The sequence below is a fragment of the Cyprinodon variegatus genome, unplaced genomic scaffold, assembly GCF_000732505.1.
Source record: "Cyprinodon variegatus isolate N-32 unplaced genomic scaffold, C_variegatus-1.0 Scaffold437, whole genome shotgun sequence".
In the NCBI taxonomy this organism is placed as follows: Eukaryota; Metazoa; Chordata; class Actinopteri; order Cyprinodontiformes; family Cyprinodontidae; genus Cyprinodon; species Cyprinodon variegatus.
Genome location: NW_015150890.1, coordinates 492,699 through 507,567, shown reverse-complemented (window position 1 = coordinate 507,567; position 14,869 = coordinate 492,699). Strand labels below are relative to the sequence as shown.

General features: G+C 46.9%; 1 protein-coding gene across 1 annotated transcript in view; it reads left to right on the top strand.

Moving 5' to 3' along the window:
- Positions 1 to 14,238, top strand: part of LOC107093641 (roundabout homolog 3-like) — a 25,710-nt gene extending 11,472 nt beyond the window's left edge. Inside the window, exons 3-19 of the mRNA XM_015388827.1 lie at positions 1,110 to 1,191; positions 3,390 to 3,558; positions 3,799 to 4,087; positions 4,167 to 4,383; positions 4,542 to 4,666; positions 4,748 to 4,931; positions 6,780 to 7,007; positions 7,887 to 7,926; positions 8,009 to 8,139; positions 8,232 to 8,495; positions 9,506 to 9,653; positions 9,834 to 10,010; positions 11,210 to 11,370; positions 11,451 to 11,558; positions 11,684 to 11,809; positions 11,890 to 12,020; positions 13,572 to 14,238. Coding sequence (XP_015244313.1) covers positions 1,110 to 1,191; positions 3,390 to 3,558; positions 3,799 to 4,087; positions 4,167 to 4,383; positions 4,542 to 4,666; positions 4,748 to 4,931; positions 6,780 to 7,007; positions 7,887 to 7,926; positions 8,009 to 8,139; positions 8,232 to 8,495; positions 9,506 to 9,653; positions 9,834 to 10,010; positions 11,210 to 11,370; positions 11,451 to 11,558; positions 11,684 to 11,809; positions 11,890 to 12,020; positions 13,572 to 13,583 — 2,592 coding nt within the window. The 3' untranslated portion in view covers positions 13,584 to 14,238. The remainder of the gene's footprint in view (positions 1 to 1,109; positions 1,192 to 3,389; positions 3,559 to 3,798; positions 4,088 to 4,166; positions 4,384 to 4,541; positions 4,667 to 4,747; positions 4,932 to 6,779; positions 7,008 to 7,886; positions 7,927 to 8,008; positions 8,140 to 8,231; positions 8,496 to 9,505; positions 9,654 to 9,833; positions 10,011 to 11,209; positions 11,371 to 11,450; positions 11,559 to 11,683; positions 11,810 to 11,889; positions 12,021 to 13,571) is intronic.
- The last annotated feature ends 631 nt before the right edge of the window (positions 14,239 to 14,869 follow it).

The window sequence follows — 14,869 nt, the reverse complement described above, 5'->3', positions numbered from 1 at the left end:
GAGCCTGGTTCTGCTGGAGGTTTCTTCCTGTTCAAAGGGAGTTTTTCCTCTCCACTGTCGCTACAAGCATGCTTAGTGTTTTAAATCATGTGTTGTGAATTGGCGCTATAGACATAAACTGAATAGAACTGAATTCAGTTTAGCTAAATGTTTTCATTTTTTTAAACCCAGGGATGCCACCAATCCTGCGCAGATTTTCATTAAACCAGATGTAACATTTGGAAAGAACGCTTTGATTGGATGAAGAAAAGCAGAGCGTGATTGGCTGATGGCTCGGTTCATTTGCATTTATGAAGTCTCGAGCGTAGAGGTGGAGTCAAGCGATGGGAGAAACAGCTGAGCACACGGCTGGTGCTGAGCGCTCGCAGAGATGGAGCCCAGCGGTGGGACAGTGGGTGGAGCTTAATGTTTAAACGCTGCATACCTGAGCGTGTCTCACTGCACGCTCAAACCGACGGATCAATCGTTACGCCATATTGGTGCCATCACTGCAGCTGACAGGGGAACCTCCACCCAACGCTGGAGTCCTTTCAGTCCTCCATCCACCCTTTGTTCCCGCTGAACAACGCCTCCCCACAGCATAATGCTGCCAGCGCTATGTTCCATCATGATAATGCTGCTTGGTGTTAGTTTGTGAGGATGACTCCCAGTAGATAACCTTGAACTTTACGTGTTTAAAATCCGCCCTCGGTCCTGATTCTGCCTCTTTCACCGTCACCAAACGCCGCTGGGCTTATTTAGATTCAACCTTTGTGCTTCACAGCTGCATGACGGAGCTGATTGGCTCAAACAAAAGCAGAAAAGAAACATCGTTTCCAGGTGCTCTTATTTAATGTGTTGGGATTAATGGGAGCGGCGCCGCTTTGGAAAACATTATTAAAAAGGCTTTTTTCCTCCACTATGAAAGGGATCTGGAGGTGAAGTTATTATCAGCTCTCCGTTGTGTCGCCTTTTCATCCCGGGCCAAACTTCCTGCTGCTCGGCACGCTGAGCACAAACATCCTGCTTGGAGAGATATGGCATTTAGTCCCGATGGCTTGTAATGGATGCATTAACACACCATCACTCTCTCACACCGAACTAATGATGCACAATTTTGTGGTTGCCAGGAAACGGATTCAGGAGTTTACACCTGCCTGGCTTCCAGCTCCAGCGGAGAGACGAGTTGGAGTGGAGTGCTCACAGTCAAAGGTAAATTGTCTCTGTGTGATTTAATTACATGCAAATGAGGGCTCCCCAGAGGCGGTTTGCAAACAGAAATACCGTCGACGCTGGAATGTTGATAAAAGTGCAGCTTGAAGTGAGCAGATTTAGTTCAGGCTGCAGATTTAATGCAGACCGAACAGATTCAAGTTCTGCTAATGCATCTCTAAAAGGTAGGAAGAGCTAAAAACTGTTCTTGATACGAACAGAGGAAGATTTGCGGTTGTTTAGTTGGTCGCTCTGCAGACACGTCATAAAAACCTGAGCTGAGGCGTTCAGGGTCCGTTCCTTCCCGTTCTGTAGGGTGTGACAGCGACGGGGATTACTCAGACCATCCACTCAGGCTTGGCCCCCCTGTCAGTCACACTGGCCAATTTATTGACCCCATTGAATAAAAGTTCCTCCCATCCTGTTTCTTGGGAGCTTCTTTGCAAAACATTGAAACTTTTCTGACCCAGGTCCACCGCAGCATCAGTAACAGTAAATAACCGGATGGATCACAGGTAGAAACACCTTTTTGAATCTGTTCCATGAACGGTGACCATCAGCTTTACAGGAAATGCTGACGGCGGTTGCTGCAGTTTTCTCTTTGCAGTCATAGCAAAGAAAACCAGTAAACATCTGACTGCTTTCATAACTCGGCTCTACCTCAGAGACACGAATCATCCTTCATTGTTCTGATTGTCTCTCTGGGTAAAATGTGTCTCTTTTTATCTCTTAGCTCCTTTTGTCCTAAATGAAACTGGAATATATGAATTCTTTATTCAACCTGCTGAGATTCAAGCCTCTTTTTCTAAAGTGAACTGAAAGCTGCAGCATAAAACAGACAGAAAATCCAAAAACCGTCACATAAAGCACATAATCAAGCAGCTGCTCATCATTAAACATTAGGATCTAATGTCTGTTCTTTATCATTTATTAGAATAGCACTCTATAAATCCTCTGTCTTTATTAGTACAGAACATTTAGCTCAGATCTTTGGGACCCTGAAAGCACGCAGACCATAACAGGTTTTAGGTTCTGCTTTCGGTACATTTGGACAGAAACTTTTTACCAATCTGCCTGAATGATCAGAGTTTTTGTGCCTTGAACTATTTTAATTCAATTCAGTGTTTGTAGCACCTGACAGCTCAGATTTCAGCCCCTGGATCAGTAAACCAGCCAGGAAGCAGAAATTGCATTTAAGAACCAGCTACAGTTAAGCCAGATGGATTAAATGATGTCAGAAGCAGATGTAGAGGGCTAACTAACCAGGGAAGTGAAGAAGATGAGCAAAAAATCTCACCAGCAAAAAATCTCACCAGCATGCAGGTGAGATTCCACTTCAGGCAAATGATCCCTCAGGTTGTTCACATAGATTATGAACAGCAAAGGTCCTTTTATGGACAGAGAGGAGGAGCGAGATCCAGCAGCCTGGACTCAGAGTTCTACCACAGACTTAGACTTAGATGGAGAACCGGTTCAGCCCCTGAACAGATAACCAGACCTTGTAGAGTCGATCCATCGAGACGACATGATCTCCAGTAACAGACGCTTTAGTTAAGCCAACAAAAAGAGCTGCAACTATCTGAAGAATCTGTGATGTCAAACCTGTACGTACTGGCTTTATTTAACAACTAATTTAATCAATTAAATAATCCCTCTGCTCTAAATATGTAAAAACTCAGTATTCTGGTGCTTTCTTCTGATTGTGGATTAAACAAGATTAAAAAGTTAAATGGATCCTGATAGAAATGAGTTTAACCATCTTTATTGAACTGATCAGCTGCTTTAAAACAGAAACAGTGAGTTGAAACTGACATAATTAAATAAAATCATTCCCATTCCACGCAGTCTATCAATAACTATTACAATTACTAGTACTAACTGTTAATAACCATCTAATAACCAATAATAACTGCATATAATTGTTAATTACGGTTAATAACTGTTACTAACTGTTAGGAATTTCTAATAACTGCTAAGAAATGTTAATTGTTGCTATTAACTACTAATAACGGCCAATAACTGTTAATAGATGCTAATTGCTGTTACTAGCTGTTAATATTTGCTAATTGCTGTTGCTACCTGTTGCTAATAACTGCTAATAACAGCTGATGACCACTTAGTAATGCTAATAGCTGAGAAAGGTAATGGTCATTATAATGGCTCCATAATCCTGCGTGATCTTGTCCTTCGCCATCCAGAGAGCGCCGACCCGATGGTCACTCAGGCCACGGAGCCCTTCCAGCTGCCGGGGCCCCCCCACAAACCCATCGTCACAGATGTGTCCAAGAACAGCGTCTCTCTGACCTGGCAACCCAACGCTCATGAGGGCGGAGCCGCTGTCACCTCCTACATCATCGAGGCCTTCAGGTGAGTGTCGGTAAAACGCTGATGTTTAACGTCGGCGCCTGAACGGATCATCCCAGATGATGATGGAGGAATCATTTGGCTGAACCACAATGATCAGATGGTTCTGGGTTTATTTTGAAAAACTCGCAGACGGTCATAGAAACGGGAGCAGTTGTTTAGAAAGTGAACGTTTAGTTTATCTGCTTAGATCCCCACTCAGCTGGGCTGTTTCTAAAGGAGGCGGACCCTTTCTCCCATCAGCCAATCAGCAGGCAGCACGTGGCAGACTGTGGCAGACACGGTGAAGATGGAAACGCACACCATCACAGGCCTGCTGCCCAACACCGTCTACCTGTTCATCGTCCGAGCCGTCAACGCCTACGGCCTGAGCGACCCCAGCCCCATCTCCGAGCCCGTCAGGACGCAGGACGTGAGTCCCACGGGGCAGGGGGTGGACCACCGGCAGGTGCAGAGGGAGCTGGGAGAGGTGGCTGTCCAGCTCCAAGACCCCGTCATGCTCACAACCACCTCCATGCGGGTGTCCTGGACGGTAAGTGACCCCCCCAGCTTTGGTAGCTTCTCTTGGCTCCTCTACGCCCTGCGCTGACCCGGCTTCGCCTCGTCTCCAGGTGGACCGCCAGTCTCCGTACGTCCAGGGCTACCGCCTGTTCTACCGCCCCAGCGGGGGAACCTGGCTCCTTCAGGACATCAACTCTCCCTCGGAGCGCAGCACCGTCCTCAGCGGCCTGCTGAAAGGAACAGAGTACGAGATGAAGATCCGTCCGTACTTCGACGAGTTCCAGGGAAAGGACAGCCGGACGCTGCTGATCCGAACGCGAGAAGAAGGTAAGCTGCGGTTCTGAGGGAGGCTGCTTTCTACCTCCAGCTGTTATTTCCTCTTCCTCCCAAACGCTGACGGAGGTTTTTATTAGTTCTAAATCTCACCGCGCTGCTCCTGATGTCTCCTAATGTGGATCAAAGACTTCTGTTTCCTCTCCCCACAGTCCCCAGCGCCCCCCCTAGAGGAGTCACAGTGGCAACCGCGAAGCTCGGCAACAGCTCCAGCATCAGCGTCAGCTGGGAGCCTCCGCCCAGCGACACGCGGAACGGCATCATCCAGGAGTACAGGGTAAACCCCCCCCCATCGCTGGGACCGCTCTGATCTCACAGACACGGAGCAGATCAGCCAATCACAGGCTTTTCTCTGCAGGTGTGGTGTGTGGGCAGCGGCGCCGATAACCAGACGCGCTACTACATCAACAGGACGGTGGACGGAAGCACGCTGTCCACGGTGCTGAAAGGCCTCCTCCCCGCCGTGCTCTACCAGGTGGAGGTGGCGGCAGTGACCGGCGCCGGCGTCGGAGCCCGCAGTTCGCCGGTGTCTGTCCTCCTCAGTGAGTTTCCTGTGGCGGGGGCTTCTGTGGGTTCTGTTGCACGGATGAATTATGCATCAAACTAAAGCCTTAAATGGTATTAAAATGTCTTTAATCAGTCTTAAAATTATTACCACGTCACAAATAAGATGTTATATTTGTAATCTACATCAAAAATTTAAATAATTAGCGCTTTCTTGCTAACAAAAGATCTACATTTAACGTACGGCTTGCTGTGAGCGTAACAATGTTGCGGCCTTAGCTTGGGGTGATGCACCGCTAACTTTTTATCTGGACTTTTCTGCGCAGCTGAAACCAGAAGCAGGGAATGTAGATGAGGAATGATCGGAGTAGATCTGTTATTTGCGTGTTTTTAGTTTCAGTTCTATGGCAGGGGTCGGCAACCTGCGGCTCTTTAGCGCCCCCTTTGAGGCTCCCTGGAGCTTTTTCAAAAATTTGTGAAAATCAAGTTTGTTTGTCTGTTTGTTTTAATATGGTGTGCAGAACCTCAAACAAACATTCATTGTTTTCAAATGACGTAAACATCTGTATGATAAATAAATTAAACAATAAATGTAAACATTATTTTCAATGAAAATTAGCATCATAGCCATAGAGATCAGTGGTCACAGCCTGCAGCAGGTTTCGGCGCGGTGTGGCGCGGCGCCAGGCAGGTGGCTGCTGTAAACAAAGTGTCTCAGGCTGTGGATCCCAGAGGGAAAAAAGGAAGATAGCTGATGAGAACAGAGGATTCAAAGAAGAATGGAGGAAATCGTTTGCTTTCATTACCAATGAGGAAGGATTGCCTGCATGTTTGCTTTGCAGTGAGAAGCTGTCAAATAATAAAAAGAATCATTAGGAAAGGCATTTCCAGGGAAGGCTGCTAAATATGCAGCCCAACACCAAGCTGGGAGAGAAAAACTGCAGAACTTCTAGATTAATTAGAGGAGAGCAAAGATAGATTTAAGAAGTAGATTGCATCTGCAAACTCCACTACTGCTGCTAGTTTGGTTGCAAGCATAGAAAACCATTTATAGATCCAACAGGTAGTGCTCTGATGCAGGGATGGGAACTTTCTAACATTTTTCCCCAAATCTTAAAAATCTAAATCACACCAAGGAGCGCTGGTGACGGAGGATGTGGGATTCAGGGTCAGAGAGCTCTGCTCTGATGATGTCACTTCCTGCTTGGCTCCTCAATCAGCTCCTCCCAACAGAAACACGTCCACCATAGAAAGATTCCTTTATCCTGTTTCTATCATTTCATGCTACTATGTGACATTAGCTCCAGGATAAACATTTAACCATGAATGATTATTATATATGTAAGCCAACATGGCCCTTTCCTATCCTGGGCTAATACACTTAGGGCCTGTGTTGCCAAATGAGGCTTTTTGGGTCCAATATGGCTCTTTGAGCAGTTTGGTTTGCCGACCCTGATCTATGGAGAGTTATTCAGAATGCAAAACACCTCTACTGGATCAGAAAGCAATGCTTTATGTTTAAATAAACATTAGGGTACATTTGTCGCAGCCAGGTGTTTCTATTGTGAAGTTGGTCTTAATTTTTTTAATTAAAAAGTAATAAAAATCTTTAATTTAACTTGCCTCATGCTGTAGGATCCCTGGGTGGTCTCTGCCGTTTATTGGAGGGCCCACTGAGAGCCAAACAAAAACATTTCCTACGATTTGAGGGTCTAGTCGATGAGGAGTTCTGGTCCAAAACCTCCAAGTTCAGACTCAGATTTTAGGTCCATCAGTTGCTCCTTTCTCAATCAGAGCGACGGTTTCAGCTGCTCCTCTGATGTTTAGTGTTTAGAAAAGCCCCGTTTATTTAAAGCTCTGCTTCATAGACTCTGCTGCTCCCACAGAGCTGCCGGCTGAACAGCCAACGGCGCCCGGCGGCGGCGGCGGCGAAGAGGGCAGCGTGAGTCTGGCCGAGCAGATCACTGACGTGGTGAAGCAGCCGGCGTTCATCGCGGGCATCGGCGGCGCCTGCTGGGTCATCCTGATGGGCTTCAGCCTGTGGATCTACTGCCGCCGCAAGAAGAGGAAGGAGCTGAGCCACTACACCGCCTCCTTCGCCTACACACCAGCAGGTCAGTGTGGAGGAGTCCGGGCCGCTCGTCCCGCTCCATGTCTGCCGTCTGAGCCGACGCTTTATGAATGAATGACCCGTGGAGGAGGAGCTTAATCGGGAGCGTTGGCCCGCTTAGAGCAGCACGCTGTGCTCTGAGAGGGTTGCCAGTACCCAGTTTGATCCCCACAGTCTGCCACTCTGGGTCCCTGAGCAAGACCCTTAACCTAACACTGCTCCCCGGGCGCCGCTCAATGGCAGCCCACTGCTGCCCATGAGGATGGGTTAATTTCAGAGAGGGAAATTCCCCATAGTGGGACGATAAAGGGATTTACATAAATAAGATGATTTTCCATTTGAACGAGTAATTTGCTCTTGAAATAAGACGCTCCAGTTGTTTTGTTCTTATTTTAAGTATAAATTGTCTTGTTCCATTGCAAAGTGTCTCATTCACCTTGGTTTGAGAAAAAATCCACTTATTTTAAGAAGAAATGACTTATTTAGAATACATTTTTTTCCAGTTAGGGAGATTTTCATCGACTTTACTGCAAAAACGATCGCGAAATAAGTAAAAATTTCTTAAATCGATGTTTACCTTTAATTTTAGTAGGTAAATAAGATGATTTGCCTTAGAAATTAGTATTTTTATCTATTTTACTTAAATAAAATAGATAAAATTTGTAATAAGACAATCCAGCTGCTTTTCCTTATTTTTAATGTCAGTTGTCTTCTTCCTTTAGCAAAGTGTCTCATTGAACTCGTCCATTTAAGACTGAACTGAACTCATTCAGGGTTCATTTTTTGCTGTTGTTAATGATCTGGGTTTTTTACGTCTTTCTGCCGGACTGAGCTTCTGTTCAGGTGATGATGTCATCATGTTTTTCTCTCTGTCTTCCTGCAGTTGGTTTCCCTCATGCGGAGGCCTCGGCGCTCAGTGGGAGGTAACTCACTCTTTCTCCCCCTTTAGATTTAATCGACCCTTTCTTCCTGTGCGGTTAGACTCACTCTGTTGTTTCTGTGCAGGCCGGGGGTGCTGGGGGGGAACTACCCGTGGCTGGCAGACTCCTGGCCCACCACCAACCTGGTCCACAGCAGCAAGGAGGCCGTGAACTGTTGCCCCAGCAACCACGACAGCACTGAGCGATACTACAACGGTAGGAAGACAGCGAGCCGATGCCTGCAGCGGGTCTGAGTCCTAACTAACTAACTAACTAACTAACTAACTAACCCGCCCCCCTCCCTGCAGAAGCCGGCATCTCCAACTACCTGAACCAGACGGAGAAGTACAGCCTGGGAGGCTCCACCGACGGTCCCATCTACAGCACCATTGACGCCACCAGCGAGGACCTGCACAGCTTCGCCACCGCCCCCTACGCCACCGCCGCCATCATGCCCTTCTCCGCTCAGACGCAGGGAGCAGCTTTCAGTGGGGAGCAGCAGGACGAGGGCCGCTGGATCCCCCAGCAGGGCCCCTCTGGGGCCCAGTACGCCCAGCCGGACCGCTGCAGCGGTGAGACGGGAGGGGGCGCCGCTCTGTCCCCCAGAGAGAAACGGGTCACCTTAGAAAGTTTAACGAGAGCAGGAAGTGACCTCAGAAGAAGATGGAAAACAGCTGAGGCTCCGTTAGCTTTGATAGACAGCTAACGACCACCACAGCTTTTAATTTAGGCCTGGACTTTGACTAGACCGTTCTACCATGAAGTCCAGGGTGTCCTCTTCCCCGCAGCATGATGCTGCCACTGATATGCTTCTGCGTGAGGATGATGTGTTCAGGGGATGGAGGAAATCTTAGCGTCGCCTCTATCAGGCCGATAGGTCAGGTTTTCGGGTTTGGGATCTCTGCACCTCCTCCAGAGCCACGGTTGGTCCACCTTCTCTGAGCTAAACAGAACGACTAGCTGAGCTGCGGAGACGGACAGGAAGTCACTGCTGCTGGTCTGAATCTGCAGGTTAGCTCAGCTTCAGCAGGTTGGTTGGTTTTATCCAACCCTCCGTCCGCCGGCGCTGCATCGTAGCCTCAGACTGACGGATCCGTCTCACCGTGTTGGTTTGATGCTGATGACCAGAACGGGCTCTGTGGGTCTGCCTTGTAGTGAGAAAAAAGAATTCAACTATTCAGCCCAGTTAAATAAACAGAGATCAATGGATTTCACTCAGTCGGCGCTTCATTTTGATCTTTGCAAAGATTCTATTTCACGGTAATCAGCCCTGTTCTGATCTGGGCAGCGTTCGTTCCCCATTACTTACAATAATGGAAAATAGAGTCAAAACAAATTACAGACATTTTGGTTAAACCGTAAAATGTTATGAATAAACCTTGAGAAAGAATCTGGTTTGGTATAGAAAGAAGCTATGCTATAAAAACTTTTATAGTGAGTAATTAGCATAAATCAACATATGAAATAAGAGAAATCTAAATTTTCCGACGGCAGCCTCCATGCGTGGATCCTGGAGTGAAGCTGCGGCCTATGACTCAGGGAGATATATTGATGTTTGGTTGTTCTGTGCCTTGGTTTGAAGGTAAACCGAAGCAGAAGGCGATGGGGAAGGCTGTGAAGACCCCGTCTCTGACCTGGATGGAGGCGTTGCCCCCACCTCCACCCATCGTAGAGCTGGAGCAGTGCGAGCCAGACAGCCAGCTGCCGCAGGACGATGACATGGATGGCGGGTGAGGCAGACCTCAGACCTCCTCTCACAGTGATGCTCTCAGCCTCGGCCAATCACTGCCGTCCTTTAGCTTGGAGGTTAAAGACAAGCGGAGCAGAAGCTCCGCCCCCTGCTGCTTGGCCTGTGGCCCCACAGAACAGGTTGATCTGCTCTCTAACATCAGGCTGGTCTCTCCATGCAGCTCAGAGGAGGAGTGGTGCCCCCCCCTTCCTGAGAGGACCTACCTGATGGAAGGCTGTGAAGACCAGAGGAACATCACGTCTTCTCCTGCCACCTCCTACAGCCACCGCTCCACCGCCACCCTCACCCCCTCCCCCCAGGAGGAGGCGGGAGCCCCCGGTGACCAGCCGCCATCACGGTGGGTCCACAGGCTCATTCTCCGTAGGGAGACGCGTTTTTCTGTCCCTCCAATAAAACCAGAAACAGTTCAGTTGATCGCCGCGGTCCTGGCGCTGTCTGCAGGTTTAATGTCACAATCGAGGAGCAGAGCAGGAACCTTCTAGAACACAAGCTTCACTGCAAAAACGAGTAAAAGATTCATTAAATTAAGTGTATTTAGCCTTAATTTGTCTAGAAAAATTAGATGATCTTCCAATAGAATGAGTCTTTTTACCCTTAAAATAAGATAATTAGAGCACATGCACTTAGAATAAGAGGCTGCAGTTGCTTTTTTCTTTTATTTAATGTAAATTATCATGTTCCATTATCAGAGTGTTTCACTTACCTCCTCAATTCAAGAAAAAAATGCATTAATTTTAAGAAAAAATGACTTATTTAGATTTACATTTTTTGCAGTGTGTTTTGCTGAGTGGGAAAAAAAATGGATCCTTTAAACGTCGATGAAGACGAACTTTTGAACATTTCTCACATTTGATTGGTTCCAGTTTAAAGTATCAGAACAATTCATGTTTTAATTTAATCCAAAGTTTAAAATCATCAGAATTCCTTCGACCCGTTTCTATGTTGACCCTCTTGGCTCCTCTTCTTCACACTGCAAAAAATGTCACTTTCAATAAGTCATTTTTTCTTAAAATAAATGTATTTTTTCTTGAATTGAGGAGGAAAGTGAGACAATTTACATTTAAAATAAGAAATAAACAATTGCATTGTCTTATTTTAAGTTCATTTTATCTACTTATCTTATTTTTATCTTTTCCATTGGCAGGTTTTGTTATTTACCAGCTCAATTTAAGGGGAAATACACTTAATTTAAGAAACGTTTGCTTATTTGTAAATGGTTTTTGCAGTGCAGCAGCTTTTTGGACCAGAACCATGAGCAGCTGCTCTGCTGATAAGGACAGAACATCTAAATGCTGCAGATGGAGGACAACCCAACGACAGGCAGAACTTTGATCCGTTTGGAGCAGAGAAGCTTCCTCTGTTGGTCCCTCAGCGCTCATTCCTTTCAGATTAGATTTAGATTTTTATTCCAGAGCATCTCTGATCACATGTATCACGACCTTCATGGAGCGATTGTTCGAATCAGAGCCGGTTAGAACCGATAGAGGAGGAGTGGGATGCTGATGTAGCTCTGATTCCCCTTCCTTCCCTCAGCAGGCGCCCGCCCTGCGGCCCGGTGCCGGCGCCGCCGCTCGCCCAGTCCAGCCAGCAGAACCTCGGCCTCACAGACGCCGGCGCGCTGCAGGTCCAAAGCCCCGCCCACTGCTGCCTCCACAGCCAGGGGACGACGGGGAACGAGGAGAGAGCTTCGACGCCTGGTAAAGTCCAGCTCCTGGCGGCGCCGACACGCAGCGCGCCTCATTTCTGAGGGTTAACTGATGTCACGTTTCTGCCGCAGTGCACAGCCGCTCGTCTCCAGCAGAGACCTGCACTCCTCCCAACCAGAAGTCCAGAGTGAAGAAGAAGGTGACCAAGACGTCGGCGTACAGGAGGGAGCTGCAAGGAGGTAACACCCAGAGGGAGGGGGGGAGCGGGAAAGTTCACAGGAAGGAGGAAACCTCAGATGTTGGACGCCCTGTGATGTCAGCAGATGGTTTTCTAACTGAAAGGTTTGTCTCCTCTGTGGTTTAGACCTCCCCCCGCCCCCGGAGCCCCCCCCTGGGGAGCCCAGCAGCCTGCCGACCAGCAGCCGCTCCTCCCTGGAGAGGAGCGAATACAGCAGCCAGCGGAACCGATCGGGACCAAATCACGGCGACAGTAAGCAGCAGCCCCGCCCACTGGCCGCTCCAAGGTTTGGCTCCGTCTCATTCTGTTCTCTCCCTCCTCTTCCTCACCAGATGAAGAGGTGGCGGCCTACAGCAGTCGCAGCGGCTACCTGTCCAGGAGTAACTGCTCCACCACGGGAAGCTCCTCCTCCAGAGGCTCCAGCGGCTCCCGGGGCCTCGCCCCCCCCAGGAAACACAGCGAGGTAGGGAGCGTCACGCCGCACAGCGTCTCTCCCTCCTGTTGGAAAGAAAGAAAAAAACGGTTTGAAAATCAAATCTGTCTCGATGGAGGTGTTAAACTCAGATCCACCTTCTCCTCAGTCTGCTCTGCAATAACATAACAGGCGGCCATCTTGGGTCAGACCACAGACAGCTGCTGTCAGAATGAACAGTAGGCGCCTCAGATCTCATTTTACTCACATGAAAGACGAGTCAATGATAATATTACAATAATCTCTTTCATGTTACAACCAGTAAAAAAAAAAAAAAAGCTTTTTAAAATGAGCTTTCAGGTCGATTACACGGATTAATTCACATTAAAAAACTATTTAAACTGAACTCACTGGATGAGGTTTATGCAAAGTTATATATTTTGCAAATACAAATTAATATGATAAACACAAAGTTTTATACTTATATATTTTCACATTATATTTACAATATATAAATATATATATATATATATTTATTTATTTATGTATCTGTATTTTTCAGCATTTTGATGTAATATGATCTATAATTGAACTGTAATGGTCTCAGAAGGAGAAATTCCCTCTCTGCATTTAACCCATCTCCTTGGGGAGCGGTGGCTGCCATTGTGCGGCGCCCGGGGAGCAGAGTGGGGTTAAGGGTTCTGCTCATAGACCCAGAGTACAGGCTGTGGGGATATAACCAGATACTGGCAACCTTCTGAGAGCACAAGCTGATCTAAACGGGCCAACACTGCCACCATTCTGTTCTATAAACTAGTGTTAGCCTCAGTTGATGGGTATTGACTCTGACAGCAATTTGGTCCTTGACTTAAGATGGCGGCTCTATCAGCACGCCTCTTACCCCATGACGCGGGGTCTATCTGTGTCTATTTCTCTAACAATGACCCCCACCCCCCCATGGACCTGAAAGCACATTTCTCTGCAGCTATGAGATCAGGTTCCCTCTTCCTCAGGGAGCCTTTCTCCCTGTTCGCTCCTGACCTTTGACCCAGTCTGCTGATGGCTGAGCCCCCACACTGGTCACTGGAAGCAGTTTTTTATTGACTGGGAACCAATCCTGTTGGACATTTGAAGCCGTCATCAAAGTCAGGCTGGTTAAGTCTCAGTCCTCCGTTGTCATGGAAACAACCCTGAACACAACTGAAAGGCAACTTTATAAATTATTTCAACTGACTATACGGAATACAGACAATAAAGGAAACAAACCGTCACCCATCCATCAGAGTCAAAGAGGCTGGTTCTGGTTCTGCTGGAGGTTTCTTCCTGTTTTTCCTCTCCACTGTCGCTACAAGCGTGCTTAGTGTGAGGGATTGCTGAAGAGTCAATGAGTCGATGCAATCAACTGGTTTTCCTTAGATAGAAAACTTTGAATCAATCTGGATGATCTGGTGAAAGTGACCTGAGATGACATGATGTGAATTGGCTCTATAGAAATAAACTGAATAGAATTGGAGATGCTGCAGTTTTTAAAGCTGTGTCTCAAATTGAGTTTGTGGTTCATTACTAAAAAAACTTAAACACTGTTTTTTTTATCTGTTTCAGGAAATGAGATAAGGAGCCCCATCAGCCCCCCCCATCCTCTGACGGCGAGGAGAAGCTCGCCGTGTTCAACAAGCTACACTTACTGCTGTGAAAGAAGAATAACTGACCTTTGCTATTAGAGTTATTTATGAGTTGGAGTTCACTCACCCTGCTTACTTTGTAAATACCTGTCTGTACTGTTCTGTTGTGAGCTCTGGATACAGGGAGAGAGACCTATATTGTATTTATGATGATCAAAAAAAACAAAACTCAAAGGATAAAAAACGTCTGTTATAATGGAAAATGTCTTCTTGAATGTGCCAACTCTTTGTCGCCATGTAAACCTTTAGGGAAAGCATTAACTACTGTTGCACAGAACAACAGAAACTAAGAAGCACAAAGTTTGTTTGCTGGTTGAGGAGAGGTGGAAAAGCCAAAAACATCCCTGAGGGATGCCCTGCGTCACGGCGTCCGTCCAGTGTCCTTCGTCTGGTTCCTCTGCAGCCTTCGCTGGCTGACTGACAGGCTTTATGAAAGTTTGATTGTACCCCCCCTCCCCCTTTATACAGCTGAGAGACTGTTTGCTGCAGTTCTGAAAAGAATTTTTCATAAACTCCTTTGAAAACAAAAAAAAATGTCTGTTCGCTGACTTTTTGTACTCTTGTTGTTTTGTAAATGTACAATAAATCTACATTTGCTGATGATAGTCTGTGTTATTCTTTGAGCCACGATGCAAAAAACATCTAGAAATAACTAACAATTTCTTAAATTAAGTGTAATTATCAGTAATTTAAGCAGATACAGTAGCAGCCATTGAAAATGGACCTTCCCAGTCAGCCGGATAGCAGCCCCCTTCCCTGCAAATCCCAGCAAAATCCCCTACAGCTTCCAGCCACTGGCCTTTCCCTGGTCATGCATATTTTTTTACTCTGACTCCACTCTTTCACTAAATTACAGGGTCTGGCCAGGAGATGATGCTTCCCTTTAGATTTTAATGTCCACAAATCATGACAGAAAGAATATTTTAGTACAAAGATTGATGTTTAAAAGGAATTGTAGGGGACCAGACAATGACCAACCAAGGACCAACCAAGGACCAACCAAAGACCAGACAAGGACCAACCAAGGACCAGACAAGGACCAACCAAGGACTAGACAAGGACCAACCAAGGACAAGACAAGGACCAGCCAAGGACTAGACAAGGACCAACCAAGGACCAGCCAAGGACCAACCAAGGACCAGACAATGACCAACCAATGACTAGACAAGGACCAACCAAGGAACAGCCAAAGACCAGACAACAACCAACCAAGGACCA